Here is a 15,710-nt window from a genome sequence, read left to right as displayed (position 1 = left end):
CAGTAGTTAATTGTGATTAGAATTCATCTTTTTCAGGAAAGCCCCTATGGTCTAGACAGTGAAGAAAACATTATAGGGCTGAGGTTATGGCTCAATGGTAGAGTGGCTGCCTAGTATGCGTGACCTCCTGCCCCATGTGATACTTTAAGAGCTTATATATTACACTTTTTTCTTTCTTTTTTTTTTTTTTTAAAGAGAGAGTGAGAGAGAGAATTTTTTTTTTTAATATTTATTTTTCAGTTTTCGGTGGACACAACATCTTTGTTTGTATGTGGTGCTGAGGATCGAACCCGGGCCGCACGCATGCCAGGCGAGCGCGCTACCGCTTGAGCCACATCCCCAGCCCCTATATTACACTTTTAAACATACTTTGAAATAAAGGTTTGATCCTCAGCACACATAAAAACAAAGGTTTTGTGTCCAACTAAAAAAAATACATTAAAAAGAAAGAAAATGTTGTATAAAAAGCCCAGGATTTAGAGCTTGCTAGAACAGAAAGGTTCATATAAATTTAACCTGCCGCAGTACGTAGCCTCTGTAGAGGGGTTGTGGCAGACTGTTCCTTGTCTTACAAGAGAAGACACCAGACGTACTTCATGTCAGAAAATACTGGTGATGCTACCACACATCAGTGATAGCACCTCCACCGTGCCAGGGAATTTGGCAAATGAGTGCACACAGTGGTGCTCCTTGTCCTCAAAGAAGGGAGGATCTCATTGGAAGGACCAGGTTGGGGAAGGGAGGACGGGGAGGCCTGTGGAAGAACATGCAGCCTAAGCAGAGCCCTGATGGTTGCTCAGGAGTTAACCAACGAGAATGGGGCTGGGCATTTCAGGTGGGGAAGCAGGTGAACCGTGGCCCCTTGGGAATAGCAAGGCTTATGGATGAGCAAAGGCAAGAGTTGATGAGGATGCATGTGTGGGTGGCAAATGACTCATTAAACTGAGACATAGCTGCACCACACCTTGTCCAGTGTAGGTGCATCTCCATTAAAGAAACAAAGAAGACAATTCTTCCAGAAGGGCCGGACTTAATGAAACATCAAGTCCTGAGTTTGTGACTAACATGCCTATATTGTACAGCCTCGTTTCTTTTGACACGTTTATTTTATTTTTTAAAAATTATTTTTCCTTTGACATTTTTGGCAATCCTAGTTTTATACTTCTGACAAATGGTTGGCAAGTGCCAAAATATTCCTTGGAAAGGATTGTTGCTGGTTTGTCTGGCAGTGGAGGCCTCATTACTGTGGCCAGAAATCAACACAAAGCCCTTTGTACCTTTAGCATAGAAAGTGGCAATATGGTGTCAATTTTCCAGTTTGCACTGAGAAATGTTTCTATTTCATTAGTCTCATCGATCCTGTGCTAATTAAATAAGAATAACTTATTTTCCTACTTTAGAGACATCTCAAATGTCAGTTACAGCTGTGAGAAATAGTGTGACATTGTTGAAAAGAGAACTCCAGCATTTCTAAAAGAGCAAATAAGTAGGTTATTTTACTCCAGGAAGAGTAGTATAGCCTTGTTAGGTTTTTGTTAGTTGATTGATTTGGGGAGGGGGCATTTTTAGAAATAGCAAAAATAATGAGCATCTTAGCTCTTTTTATGCACCCTTGTGGTCTCAGGGCCTTGCTAGTCTCATCTTTTATAAATTAAATCTTTAGAAACATCTGAGTAGGTTGGGGGAGCGTATTTATTTATTAATTTTTTGACTGAGTAGGTTGGGGGAGCGTTTTTATTTATTTATTTATCTATCTATTTATTTATTTATTTATTGACATTATTATCTGAACTGTATTAGTTATCATGTATAAATTCTCCTAAGAATGCTAAAGTCTTTTGATTGAGGAATCCTTAACTTCATGTAGATGAGCAAATTGGCTCAGGATCAAGTGACTTGCCCAAGAATATACAGGAAATAAATGATCAGATGTGATAATCAAAGCCTTACTGTGTGTGATTTGTTTTCCCTGAACTCAGGGCCTCATGCTTGGGAGCGAGTGCTCTACCCCTGAACTATACCTCCTGCCCCGTGAGATACTTTAAGAGCTTATATATTACACTTTGAAACATACTTTTGAGCTTTTCTGAATTATTTTGAAATAAAGGTAACCGTATATGTGCTTTTATTCCCCTTTCTACCCTATAGACCCAAGTCTTGGATTGAGGAACAGGAAATGGGTTCATTCCTAAGTGTAGCCAAAGGGTCCGACGAGCCTCCAGTCTTCTTGGAAATCCACTACAAAGGCAGCCCCGACGCGGGGGAGCCGCCCCTGGTGTTTGTTGGGAAGGGAATCACTTTTGACAGGTACTCGAGGGGGGTATCTGAGCTTTGTATTTTGGTGAATGTTTGGTGTGCTCTTTTTAGTGCTTAATTTGATTCATAAGCTTGGTATTTGGTCATATTATGCTCCCAGTTATGAAATGCTCATATGTGTTAGACATAGGCATTTTACATATATTGGCTCAGTCTTACCCCTATAAGCTGGCTATCATGGACATTCTACAGTAGCCAGCTTATAGGGGAACCGTGACTCAGAGATATTAAGTAATTTGTTCAGAGACCCATAACTAAGAATTAGAGCCAGAAGTGAAAATCAGGTCTCTCTTTAAAATATCTTCAAATCTCTGTGTCCCACTCTGATTTTCCCTGGCAAGGCTTACTGCACAGACAGTGCGGCTGCCGCTGCCATCCCCTGCCTTCCCTTGGCTTGCTTTAGTTGCTTCCTGCTGCAGAACAGTCCACTCCCATTAATCTGACTGAACCATAAGTTCCTTAGAAGTGGAAGCCACCTCGGGTTATTCCAGCCAATAAGGGGCTGAATTAGAGAAGACGGTGTATTTTGGTATTTTCTATGGGAATCATCTGCCACAGAATATGACTGTCAGGGATGCTGGTGACTGTGAGCATAAAAAGAGTGAGTTGGCCAGAAAACTAGGTTAAATAAACCAAATGAGGTTTGTTTTTGTTTTCTTTAGCTACAGAACTTCTCAGGGCACAGAATGTCACATTTTCTGAATTTTCTTTTGTAAGAATCTTGATTCTGGAAGTCATGTTCCAGGGAAACTGCTTTGGAGAATGCTGCTGAAGAACAACAACAAAAAAACAAATTCCCCAGTACATTTTTGCAACCATTCAGAAACTCCATGTAAAACATGAATGTTCTGTTCTCTCTTTTGTTTTTGTATTTTCATTTCCTTTGGTGCTGAAATCAAACCCAGAGCCTCTCATGTGCTAAGCATATACTCTACTACTAACTCACCTCCAGCTTCAACTTCTCTTCTTTGAACATTGGTCTCCAAATGCTTTTCATTGTGTAGCCCATCAGAAAAAGATTTCAAGATATGTATATATATTTATGGTGTAGCAAATGCTACACCATTTTATATATACTAAAGTATATATAAAACACGACAGCAAATAAAATTAGGAAGAAACCCTGTCTCAAAATAAAAATTTTTTAAAAGGCTGGGGATGTAGCTCAGTGGTAAAGGACCCCTGGGTTCAATCTCCAGTACCAAGAAAAAAAAAAAACTTGCTAATTGTAGTGGTTTTATACTATCAAGTGTTAATAGTTTTAGGGAGATATTTATGTTCAGGGTGAGATTTATTGTTAATTTAAATCCATATTTGTATTTTTTGCTAAAAATATTCAGCAAATATTCCTTTGGTTTAGAGAAGTCTTCCTTGCAGAAGCATCACATTTAACTTAAGATGTGAAAGACCAGGAGGAATTAGTTCAGTAGGAACTAGGGATGAGTGTTAGGGCAGGGGAACATGGGAAGGCTGCAGAGTAGGAAGTAGTGTCAACTCTGGGTACTGCAAGAATGTCAGTGTGGCTCTGCACCAGAGCAGGTTGGGAAGATGGGTGAGATGCGCTGGATACTTAGGCAGGATCTGAGTTATTCTGGGCCTCAAAAAGGTTTCTGGCAGAGGGAATGACAGTATATATGCAGTAAAATTCACCCTCTAAGTGTTTGGCTAAGTGAGCTTTAACAGATGAATCCAACAGGGACCAATACTGAGAAGATAAAACATTTTCTTCACCCCCAAACTCTCTTATGCTTCTGCAGTTATTCCCTCCCTCCCTGCTCCAGGCTGCCAGTTATCTTTCTGTGTTATTGTAGATTAGTTTTGCCTGTTCCAGAAAATTATATAGATGGCCTCCGTGCTGTCTCAGCCCAATGTCTTCAGTATTTATCCATTTCATCAGTCACATCAGTAGTTTGTTCCTTTTCATTGCTGTGTAGTGAAATACCCAAATTTGCTTATCCATTTATCTGTTGATGGAAATTTGAGTTGTTTCCAGTTTTAGGCTATTGGGAATAAAGCCAAGATCATCTGAAAGCTTTTGTGTAGCCACATGTTTTCCTTTCTCCAATGAGGTTCAGGTTCAAAGGACATTCTTTCCTATGACCAAAGTGGTCATCCCAGTTTGCATTCCAGTCCTCAGCTGACAGGACTCACATCTTCTGCTCCTTTCCCTTCTTGACATGATCCATCATTCCACTTGTGATGCTGCCACAGGGGATGCAGTGATACTTCTTTGAGGTTTACTTTGCATTTCTGTAATGATTGATGATGTCCAGCCTGTCTTGACTTGTTTTTTTGACCATCGATCTATCTTCTTTAGTGAGGTATTTAAATCTTTTACCCTTTTTGATAGGGTATTTTCCTTAAAAGTTGTAAGTTTTTTAAAAAGTATATATATATATTCTGAATATAAGTCTTTTATCAGATGTTATTTGGTTAGGAATATTTTTTTCCCAGTCTGAACTTTGCATTTTCATTTTTTTTAGTAATATCTTAAGAAGAACAAGTTTTGATTTGATGAAGTATATGTTCAGTTTTTTGTAGTTCATGCTTTTTTTTGCCTATGCCAAAATCTATTTTTTTCGTCTATAAGACATTATAGTTTTTAAGTCAATTTTCACTTTTTAGGCTATGATCCACTTTGAATTTCTGTATATGGTGAAAAAATGCCTAAGTTCTCCTCCCCCACCTGCCTGCCCTCACTATATAGTCATTTATTTCAGCACAGTTTGTTAACAGTACATGAACTACCATTCCATCATAGACATGGGAGTACCTTAGCACCTTAGGACAAAATCAGTTAATTATGTAGTTTGAGATCTATCTCTGGACCCTGCATCTGGTCACTGGTACCCTGTGACTAAGCATCTTGATTCCTGTAGCTTTGAGTAGGCTTGAATGAAATCTAGGATGATTTTGAAAAGATAGCAAAGATGAGTCCTGATCCTTGGTTGGTGGCTACTTTTTGACTAGTCGTAGGCATAGGAAGCAAAGCTCCCAGAAAACACCTTGGGCTAAGAGTGGCAGGTGGAAGGAAGTATAAATGCAAACCATCTCATTAGCAAGTGTTTCTGAGGTAAGTGAGAATTAGTACCTGATTTCCAAGCAAGGCAGACCTCAGAGAAGGGAATAGAAACTTCTCCAAAGAGTCACCAAGACAAGTCAGTAGATGGCAGAAGTTGAAGGCCCTGGCTGTGTGCGTGGCTTGTGGAACAAGTTGCTTCACAAGATGGGAAGCAGAAGTCAGTCACAGGTTGGTTAGAAGGCTGCCTTGCTAATTGCTAATTAAAACTCAGCTCTTATATTTAATGCTATCTCAGAGGCTTTGTGTAGGTCACTCCCTGATTCCTGTGCCTCCCTCAGGTTGTATTTTGCCATCAGCAGGCTAGAACACACCTGTACAGGTGTCAGATGGCAAGATTATACCTCTGTCATGTGGGTTTGAGAAGAATGCTCCCAGTCCTATCTGAACTTGTTAGCTTTCTTTAATAGCCTGTGAACTTTGGTTTGATAAGTTGATCCATTCATAAAATCTGCTGAAAAGACAATCTTTATAGGTATCAGCAGTTAATGAGTGTTAGGTTTGTGTCACCATGGTCAATATATCTGACAAGAACAATCTAGAAGAGGAAAAGTTATTTTTGGCTCATGATTTCAGAGGTTAGTCCATGGTCAGTGGACTCCATTACTCTGGGTCCCCCATAAGGTGGAACATCATGGCAGAAGGCTGTAGTGGAAGGAAGTTGCTCAGGACATGGTGGCCCAGAAGCAGAGAGAGGGAAGAGAAGGGGCCACTGGAAAGACTGACCTTTCCAGGACACTCCCCAGTGACCCACCTTCTCCAGCAACATCCAACATGCTTACAATCACTACCCAGTCCATTCAAAGTAGGATGGACTGATTAGGTTACAGCTCTTGCAATCCTGTCATTTTACCTCTGAATATTCCTACATTAACACAGGAACTTTGGGGGGACACCTTCTATTCAAAACATAACAATGAGATGAAACAGATAGCACTGATATTATGATATAGAAACATTTCTAGTAGTACTACTTAAATTTTATTCAAATATAAATAAATTGAGCTATGATACCTATCTAGAATTATTTTGTATCTTTTATAAAGTCTTCAATATTAAAATAATTCAACATTGAGATTCTAAGTTGAGAAATATGAGTTTCTTTGGCAGGTGTGTGGGCTTTTATATGGTTATGTTGCAGCTGTCCTTTTCTTTCACAGTGGTGGCATCTCCATCAAGCCTTCTGCAAGCATGGACCTCATGAGGGCTGACATGGGAGGAGCTGCCACAATTTGTTCAGCCATTGTGTCTGCTGCGAAGCTCAATTTGCCTATTAATATCATAGGTGAGTGGGGCAAGGGATTGTATCTCTGAGATTCTGGAACCCAGCAGATGCTTGAACTGAGACAACAAACATGGCTTTCTCTGATCTGAAAAGATCAAGAGACAATTTTTAAATAGCTTGATGAAAAGCTAAGTGTTTTATGTCCAAGCTGATTCAGCTAAATGTGTTTTGCAACTAATAGCTGTAACTGGAATTGATTTTACTTCTGCAAAAAGTGGTTAGCAGTCAGGGGCATGTATATCAAGTTTGTGGTTTACTCCAGTGGAAACTGCTCAGCAGTCAGGTCAAAGGGCACTCTTGGCTCATTTATGGATGGTCTCATAGGATTATGGCCAATTAAATGCCTGATACACAGAAATTGCCTGGTACAGAAAAAGCATTTAGTACAATGGCATCTCTTAGCATTACAGAATGCCAGCTTCCACAGCCAGTGATGCTGAGAGTGTGTAGCATTACTACTACCAAGTTTTGAGAAGAAGGGAGGAAGGCTCAGGTTACCTGACTTAGCCAGTGTCTCATCCATTGCATGGGGAAGGTAGAATGCAAGTGTGTCTGACGTACATGTGTGATCTTTTTTTTTTTTTTTTTGATGTGTGCTGAATATTTTAGCATGTCTCATCAGAGCTGGTGACCTAATGCTGGGTTCACAAAATCCAGCTATTCCAATAACTTAAGAAAACATGCAAACACACAGAAGTACCTTTTCAAAATCCAGGAATGGCCCTGTGACCTTAGTGGTCCATGGAAAAAGAGAGAGCTACCGAATTCTTTATTCTTATATAGGGGACACACAGGGGAGGATCCATGGAACATTCCATCCCAAAAAGGGCAGAGGGGTAGGATTACAAAGGAACAGGTGAGCGTAACTCAACCCTACTGGGTAATGCCTCATTATCCAAGAGGAGGTAGGGGGCACAATAATTGTTCAGTATCTCTTGCTCAGGACTTGAGGGTGTGTATTTCCAGAGGGGCTCCCTTTCTTTGAAAAAACAGGTGATGAGTTGCTATCACAAGGTCTTGAATTCTTGTTCTGAAGGCATGACATCCAATGATTACAATATAAGACAGGATTAATAGCAAAGAGAACAGTACAATAATATACCATGCAGAATGTTTTAGTATGTTTCCAGGATTAAAACCATTTAACTCTTGAAGTATTTGATCAGCTAGAGGTAGGATCCAAAAAAAAAAAAAATCAATCTTACTTTTTTGTATATCTTGAATATGATGATATAACTCCAAAAGATCCAAGCAGTTATTATTGTTCAGCCAAATACCTAATAAATGTTTTTTGACTTTCTCCTAATCCCATTGGGAAGCATTGTATTTGGCAGCAGTAACACACGCATATTTATAATTGGCATGACATTTTAGTCTTTCCTTGAACTTTAAAGTAGAAAGCTCATTACCAATATTTATGACAATAGCTTCTAAACATTTATCTTAGTTTCAATTATTTCATCAATATTGATCTGATTATGAAGAGCTTTGGAAGTGTTCTGAGCCAAAATATTAAGAAAATCTGCATGCTGAATATTTTGAGATATGGCTACCCAAGATGTGACCATGGAAGCAATAAATGAAACTAAGCCAGCCACCCCTAAAATGACAAGTACAGGAACTAGCTGAGGTCTAATCAACTGGGCATATATTTGTTGTAAGACTTGAAAACCAGCATCAGCAAACCATGGCCCTGAGATTCTAGCTGGCAATAAGACAACAGAGGGCTGGTGAAGCATCAGTGTTCCCTTCCTTCTATTATATCTGATGATACAATTAGTTAAATATCGCTACAAGATATTTATCATCTTTCGACTTTCACATCTCTAGTAATTAAAACATAAAGGGATTGAACAGGCTTGCAAGCCATAAAAAGAACCTTCCTTATAATTTCTGCCTACAAGGTCAGGTAAACGCTTGTCAGTAAAATGTAAAAATTCTGAGGCTGCAATCAAACACCAAACATCTTTCTTGATACCACCTTTGCTGAAGGTCAAGGTGTTACTAACAAATCTTTCAGGGGTCATGGCAGCGCCCTTGTGTAATTGTTTTTTGTCAATCCTAGGAGACCAGTCTAAAATATACCACTATTTCTAGATAACTTATGCTGTATTGGCAAGGTATTTATACAATCCATCCATTTAGGGAATGTGCCAATTTCTATTGCAGAATGGTTAGGACAGTGAGGTATATTAGTGGATGTTCTGCAGAAATGATTGGCTTGTTATTAGACAGTCCCATTTTAATAACTGTTCTAATATATGGCTTTGAATCCCCAAGGCCAGTACGATTAGCTAGTCTAGTCCCTCCAACTGCTGTCTTTTCCTCAAAGGACACTTTTAGACAGGCAGCACATTTATCGTTTATTGCGGGATCACCACATAGGTAGCTGACCACTATAGCCAGAATAATTAACTCCATTCCCATGGATGGGAGTAATATGGGTGTCTGTAAATCCTCCCATCATGTATGAGTCATTAGTAAATACTGGGATGGATTCTTCAGTACACACCTGAGTGTACTAAAGGTGGATCTAGAAATTTGTCTAATAAGTTTCTCCCTGTGTCCCAGTTGCTTGGCAGCTCAACAGAGCTAGTATTGCTGCAAGCATCATAGCTGGAGACTTAGTTCTTTCTGCTGCTGGATCATCCGCTCAGTCTGCAGCCTCAGATTTTTCAACATCTTCCATGAGGGTAGCTTCACTGTTGGGTCTCTCTGGGCCATTTTCTTTCCCCTCATCCTTTGAAGTTTCTTCTTCTTGATGGGAGGAGTTAGGGCTGACATCTCTGGATGGATTCTCAGTTGTTTGAACCTTGGCTTTAGGTCACTGTCTTAAACAGTAAGAATTACTAGGTAAACAATGACTTTATTTAATAAAAATAACTCAACTTCAACGTTTCAATAGGTTTTTATCATGTCAATATATGGGCAAAATTTTGATTCATAACAGTACAATAAAATCGGGGGGGGGGTAAGGCCTGAAACATCGTAAAACTGATCATTTATATATTTATAGTCAATCCAGCTGCATACAAGTCTGTCTTCTGATTACTTTGGCCTTTTATCTCACTTTCTAGATGATCATGTAAAGATTCCTTTATTAAGGAAATCTTTTTTACCATAAAAGTCTTAAACATATAATGATTCTTTTATTTAATCCAAACATGATTTCTTTTTTCCTCCAAACTGTATCCTTTCTGTTGAAGCATCTTCTTTTCCTTTTCTAGAATTCTTTGGTTATACCTTGGAACAATTTCTATAAATCTTAGTAAACAAATTATTGTACATTCATGAGAAGAAATATCTCAATGAAAATATAGTTAAAGCCCTTGGACATTTCTGTTGACAGAATCATATCTGTTTATCATCTTATAAAAGTTTGTACAATAATTTGAGAATTAGAGATTACTTGATGATTGTATTATCTCTATCTGTAACTATAAACGGCAGAGTATCAGATAAATGCATGTATAAAAGGTATAAATTATGTGTTTTCTATTGAAAAACATTTGGAAGCAAATGGACACATATTAAACAAATAGACATATTTTAATTATCCTATGGATTAAAGAGTATAGATTATTTAAGTAACTGGAAAAATATATTAAGAATAAAATGTTTAGTTTATAATTATCTTATGAAATCATATGGTTCTTAAAAATATTTGGATCCATTTTAAATTATTTTTAACTAGGAGTGTACTCTTACATGTGACATCACGTGATGTAGCTGAAATAAGATCCTTGCTTATATTTTACTTATTTTTTTAATTACATAATTAGAATTGAAAAGGAAGGATTTCTTGGCCATCACGGGAACATTGTAAGACAATTGTCTTAAGTTGCCGGCCTTGTTCCTGTGATGAGCAAAATGCATCCTCACAGTGTCCAAAAGTAAAACATAAGCAAGCATATGTATCTTTTATCTCTTATAAGTCTTACATTATTTCTGCAATTTTCTTTAATAATATAACCGTAAAGAATTTCTAAGGGAACATGGGATAAAATCAATATTATTTAGCTTTGAGAACACATTAGGATTAGGGCAGCAACATAGAAACCTGTTGAACTATATTTTGTCTGAAAAAGAAATCTTTCCTTAGTATTGACAAGTGGACATTTTTAAGTAACATTCAGGCTCTGCAGCTCCGTTCACTAGCCTGCAGAAAGTTAGCAATTATAGGTTAGTTAGAAACTACAGTTTAGTAATTGGGAGGCTGGCCCAGAAGCTCTGCTTGCCTGACAGTGGAAGGACAAATGGGAAACCTATGAAAAATGTGGGAGGTGGGACTTATCTGCCATGTTACCCTGGCCTTGTGGCTGAAGAGTTTAGTTTGCCTGAAATTTTTGGGGTATTATTTCATGCATTGTTTTTCTGACCCCAGCAGTCCTGGTTGTATTTCGCCATGCTGGGCAGCATGTGCGCATAGCCATGTGTCGTGCACAAGGGCTTCCCATGAGCGGTTGCCTTAGTAACCAGGGAAGCCTAGAGTTGGTCGGGTTTGTGCGAAGGTAATGAAGGCTCTTTGGTTGTCCGCATCTTTGCCCTCCCGTGGCCGCATCTCCTCCCGCGGTGAAAGTCGCTGGAGCTGGGCTGACCCTGCGTTCAGCCGCTGCCATGCCTGCGCCCCTGGCCAGCTAGCGTTTTTCCATTGCCTGTGCCAGTGTCTCCCGCTTGAGTTCCCCGCGCTGGAGAGGGCTTTGCGCCCGGGGAGAAACCGCGTGCATGGCTGCGACCGGGCGGGCAAGCGTGGGAAGTCAGCGCCAGACCTTCCGAGTAGATTGCACTCTGTCGGATCTCTAAAGTGGGATCACAAACCAGTAATGTGTCCCTTCCCTGCCATCAACTCCACCGGAAAGCCACGTGTTGCTCCCAGCATTTCCTCAGGTTTTTGGATTTTGACCGATCTGTTTGTGTTTTCCCGCTTGGAATCTCTCCAGGACAGCGCCTCGTCGGGGCTCCTGGGGATGTTCCAACAGAACCCGGGATTCCTGGGAGAGCCGGCAGCTTGTTGGGCAGCAGTAGTGGTGTCCTCATCTCCTTGAATCCTTGTTGCAGCCCGGTCAGCATTGTGTCCCTTCAGGCCGTGTTGCACTGGGCTGCTCTGCTTGTCCCTTGTCATTGCAAATCTCCTTGCAACCGCCTGGGCGTCCCGCCAATCCCGCTGCGGAGCCCCAGGCGGAGTCCCAGGCAGCCGCCATTGGGATCCCGCCTCTGGGAATCGCGCCAGCTTTAGCGCTCTCTGGAGAGGCGGGGAGCTATGGGTGGTTCCCGTCCTGTAGCTCCTCCTTGTAGCCTGCGAGCACTCCAGAAAATAAAAATAAAAAATTTTCAAACCCCCAAACTGGGTCCCAGTGGCAAATGCTGGTGCCAGCGGGCCCCAGAGCAGCCTGCATTTGGCTAGACCAGGCCCCAAAAGGGGCAGAACCAGCTGGTGGCTCCACAGGGAACAGTAGCCAGAGTCCTGTATCTGCTGAACAGCTAGGCCATAGCTCACCCGATTTGATCCTTGGTAAGGATGTAATGAGAGAGGCTCAGCAGATCCACTAGTTTAATTTAAATTGCCCAAACAATTCCAGAAAGTAATAATAAAATAAAAATTAAAAAAAAAAAAAACACTTTTGCTTTTTTAGAAGCGGAAAACTTCTGGAATTTTAATGTCCCATAATGAAAACAATTTTATTTTCTCTTCTTTCATTCTCTAAATATTAATTCCCAGTACATAAATCCAAAAATTCTTATCTAAAATGTTTCAAAACACAAAAATTCCACAATAGTTTCACAGTCATAAAAAACTTGCTTATGAGAGAGGGCTACCCTTTAACCCTATACATCTTATCAACTACCCTAAAACAATCCAAGCTGTGCCTCCATTTATTAGCATCTATCAGAGTTGGTGACCTAATGCTGGGTTCACAAAATTTGGCTATTCCCAGTAACTTAAGAAAACGGCAAAGAATGTATGTAAACACACAGAAGTACCTTTTCAAAATCCGGGTCAGCTGTGTGACCTTAGGGATCCCTCGAAAGAGAGAGCTATTGGAATTCTTCTTATATAGGGGACACACAAGGGGAAGTTCCATGGAACATTCCATCCCAAAAAGGGCAAAGGGATAGGATTACCAAGGAACAGGTGAATGTAACTCAACCCCACCAGGCGCTGCCTACTCCTGGAGCCACTCCTCATTATCCCAGTGGTGGTAAAGTTATTTCGGGGCCCAATAATTGTTCGATATCTCTTGCTCAGGACTTAAGGGCATGTTTTTCCAGAGCAGCTCCCAACACCTAAGAAAAAGGACATTCTATATAATGATAATACTATTATCTTTTCCAAGGGTGAGTATAATAATCTAATTCAAATGTCCCAATTACCTAAAAAAAGTATATTTTGCTTATATTTAGTTTTTATTAATCCAGGAGCTAATAAAAAAAAAAATCAGACATTGCATTGGGTTGCCATGTCTCTTTAGTTTTCTCTGTCAAGAATTCTCTTTCTGCCCTGTTTTCTTTTATGGCGCTGGCAGTTTTGAAGAGTCTTGGCTGGTATGATCTTCCACAGTTTGCACTTATTTTTTTCTCCATTGAAATCAAGTCAGGCCTGTGCTAAGAATGTTATAAAGGTGGCATGTACTTCCTGCTGTTGATGAACATATATCATTGGTGTCATTGGTGATAGGGAATTTGGTTGGTTAAGGTGGCATCTGTGGGCATGCTTCTGGTGGCTCACTAGTGGCCTCCTGTCCCATGGGTGGTGTGTTTGGACCCAGCATAACCATATTCTCTCAAATATTTTTTCCAATAGGTTTGGCTCCTCTTTGTGAGAATATGCCCAGTGGCAAGGCCAACAAGCCTGGAGATGTTGTTAGAGCCAAGAATGGGAAGACCATCCAGGTTTGTGACTGGAGGGTGCACCATTCCCCAACATGTTTCTAGGGAACCCCATTGTGGCCACCTAACTGCAGTGTGACTGGAAGCAGGGCCCCTCGTCTCTGGGGAGGGTGGTATCTTCCGTGCAGAGTAGTTTTTCAAGCAGAGTCATTGTATTTCTCAATGAGAATTTTAAAGAGTGTTTTTCCTGCCTTGATTATTCCTCTCACTTCCTGTATGCTCTACACGCAAATTACCATGAATCTGTAGCCAGGCTTGCAGGGTTTGGCAAAGCAGTAAAATGTGGGCTATTTTCTGGGTATATCTGTGCCATGAAAACATTTTCCAATTCTAAAGGTTCAGGTGGGAAACACTGTCTTGCATCATGGGCTCTGCACTGTGGAGACCTGGTAGCAAGCAGCAGGTCCCCATGGTGTGGGCCTGCATGCTCTCACTCACTGCCCATGATGGTGGGGCCTCTACTAAAAAGAAAACAGTACAATTAGGAAGGGTTGCCAAAGAGACTCGGCCCGAAGATCCAGAGCTGCTTAGCTGTATCTTTCTTAGGTACTTAGCCTATTTGTTTTCAGAAATCTTTTTACTTTCCCCCTCATTAAATGAGTTATAACAGTTGCTAGTAAAGTGGAAAGGCATTTTTCTACTTATTTCATCTTCCCATGTCATCAGCCCTAAGTTACTAGCTGTGATACAGGGGTTAATGAATTTTATTTGCTTTCCAGATTAGACTGAATAATATTAGGAATAGTCAAGGCAGGAAAAACACTCTTAAATAGTGTTTCCACTATTATAAGTACACTTTTTTTTTTTCCTTTTGCAGTACTGGGGATTAAACCCAGAGCCTCACACATGCTAAGCAAGTACTATACCACTGAGCTCCATCCCCAGCCCTTTTTACTTTTTTCATTTCATTTGTTTATTTATGATAGTAGGGATTGAACTCAGAAGTATTTAACCACTGAGCCTCATCCCCAGCCTTTTTATTTTTTATTGTGAGATAGGGTCTCGCTATGTTTTCCAGGCAGTCCTACAACTTTTAATCCCTCTCCCTCAAACCTTCTGAGTAGCTGGAATTATAGGCGTGCATGTACCAGGGTGCCCAGCACAAACCTGTTTTTGAATCTTGATGACATGTCATCCAAGCTTTTTCTCACTTTTATATCCAATTCTGGTGTATAATTGCCTGGTTTTTATATTCATTACTCCTATAGTCTCCTTTTTAAAAAATTTTTATTTTATTTATTTTTTTTAAGAGAGAGAGAGAGAGAGAATTTTTTAATATTTATTTTTTAGTTTTCAGCAGACACATCTTTGTTTGTATGTGGTGCTGAGGATCGAACCTGGGCCGCATGCTTGCCAGGCCAGCGCTCTACTGCTTGAGCCACATCCCCAGCCCAAGTTTATTTGTTCCCATCAGTTATACATGACAGTAGAATTCTCTGACTCATTGTATACAAATGGAGCACAAATTTTCACTTCTCTGGTTGTACATGAAGTAGGGTCCCACCATTCGTGCAATCATACATGTGCCTAGGGTAATGATGTCTGTCTCATTCCACCATCTTTCCTATCCCCATGGCCCCTCCCCTCCCCACCTTTGCCCAATCCAAAGTGCTTCCACTTATCCCATGTCCCTCCCCATTATGGATTAACATCCACTTATCAGAGAAAACATTTGGCCTTTGATTTTTGGGGATTGGCTTACTTCACTTAGCATGATTTCCTCTAACTCCATCCATTTACCTGTAAATGCCATAATTTTAAACTCTTTTATTGCTGAGTAATACTCCATTGTATATATGTACCACAGTTTCTTTATCCACTCATCTATTGAAGGGCATCTAGGTAGGTTCCAGAGTTTGGCTATTGTGAGTTGTGCTGCCAAAAACATTGATGTCTCACTCCTTTTTTGATCTCCCTCTTGGCAGGTTGATAACACCGATGCTGAGGGGAGGCTCATCCTGGCCGATGCGCTCTGTTACGCACATACCTTTAATCCAAAACTCATCATCAACGCAGCCACCTTAACAGGTCAGACCCCTACTGTTTTTGTTGGAAGGAAGCTATGATCCCAATTATCATGTTAAATATTTATGTCTTATCATTTTCTTTTTAAGTGAAGGTACTACATTTTTGTTTGAGGTT

At 40.2% G+C, this 15,710-nt stretch overlaps 1 protein-coding gene across 1 annotated transcript in view; it reads left to right on the top strand.

Annotated features, from left to right (window-relative positions):
• Lap3 (leucine aminopeptidase 3) overlaps positions 1–15,710 on the top strand; it is a 30,414-nt gene that overhangs the window by 8,718 nt on the left and 5,986 nt on the right. Inside the window, exons 7-10 of the mRNA XM_026403073.2 lie at positions 2,149–2,307; positions 6,556–6,680; positions 13,483–13,571; positions 15,494–15,596. Of these exons, the coding sequence (XP_026258858.1) occupies positions 2,149–2,307; positions 6,556–6,680; positions 13,483–13,571; positions 15,494–15,596 (476 nt within the window). The remainder of the gene's footprint in view (positions 1–2,148; positions 2,308–6,555; positions 6,681–13,482; positions 13,572–15,493; positions 15,597–15,710) is intronic.

Source organism: Urocitellus parryii, chromosome 10 (genome assembly GCF_045843805.1).
Source record: "Urocitellus parryii isolate mUroPar1 chromosome 10, mUroPar1.hap1, whole genome shotgun sequence".
In the NCBI taxonomy this organism is placed as follows: domain Eukaryota; kingdom Metazoa; phylum Chordata; class Mammalia; order Rodentia; family Sciuridae; genus Urocitellus; species Urocitellus parryii.
The sequence above is the reverse complement of the archived record's forward strand: the minus strand, read 5'-3'. Positions and strand labels throughout refer to the sequence as shown.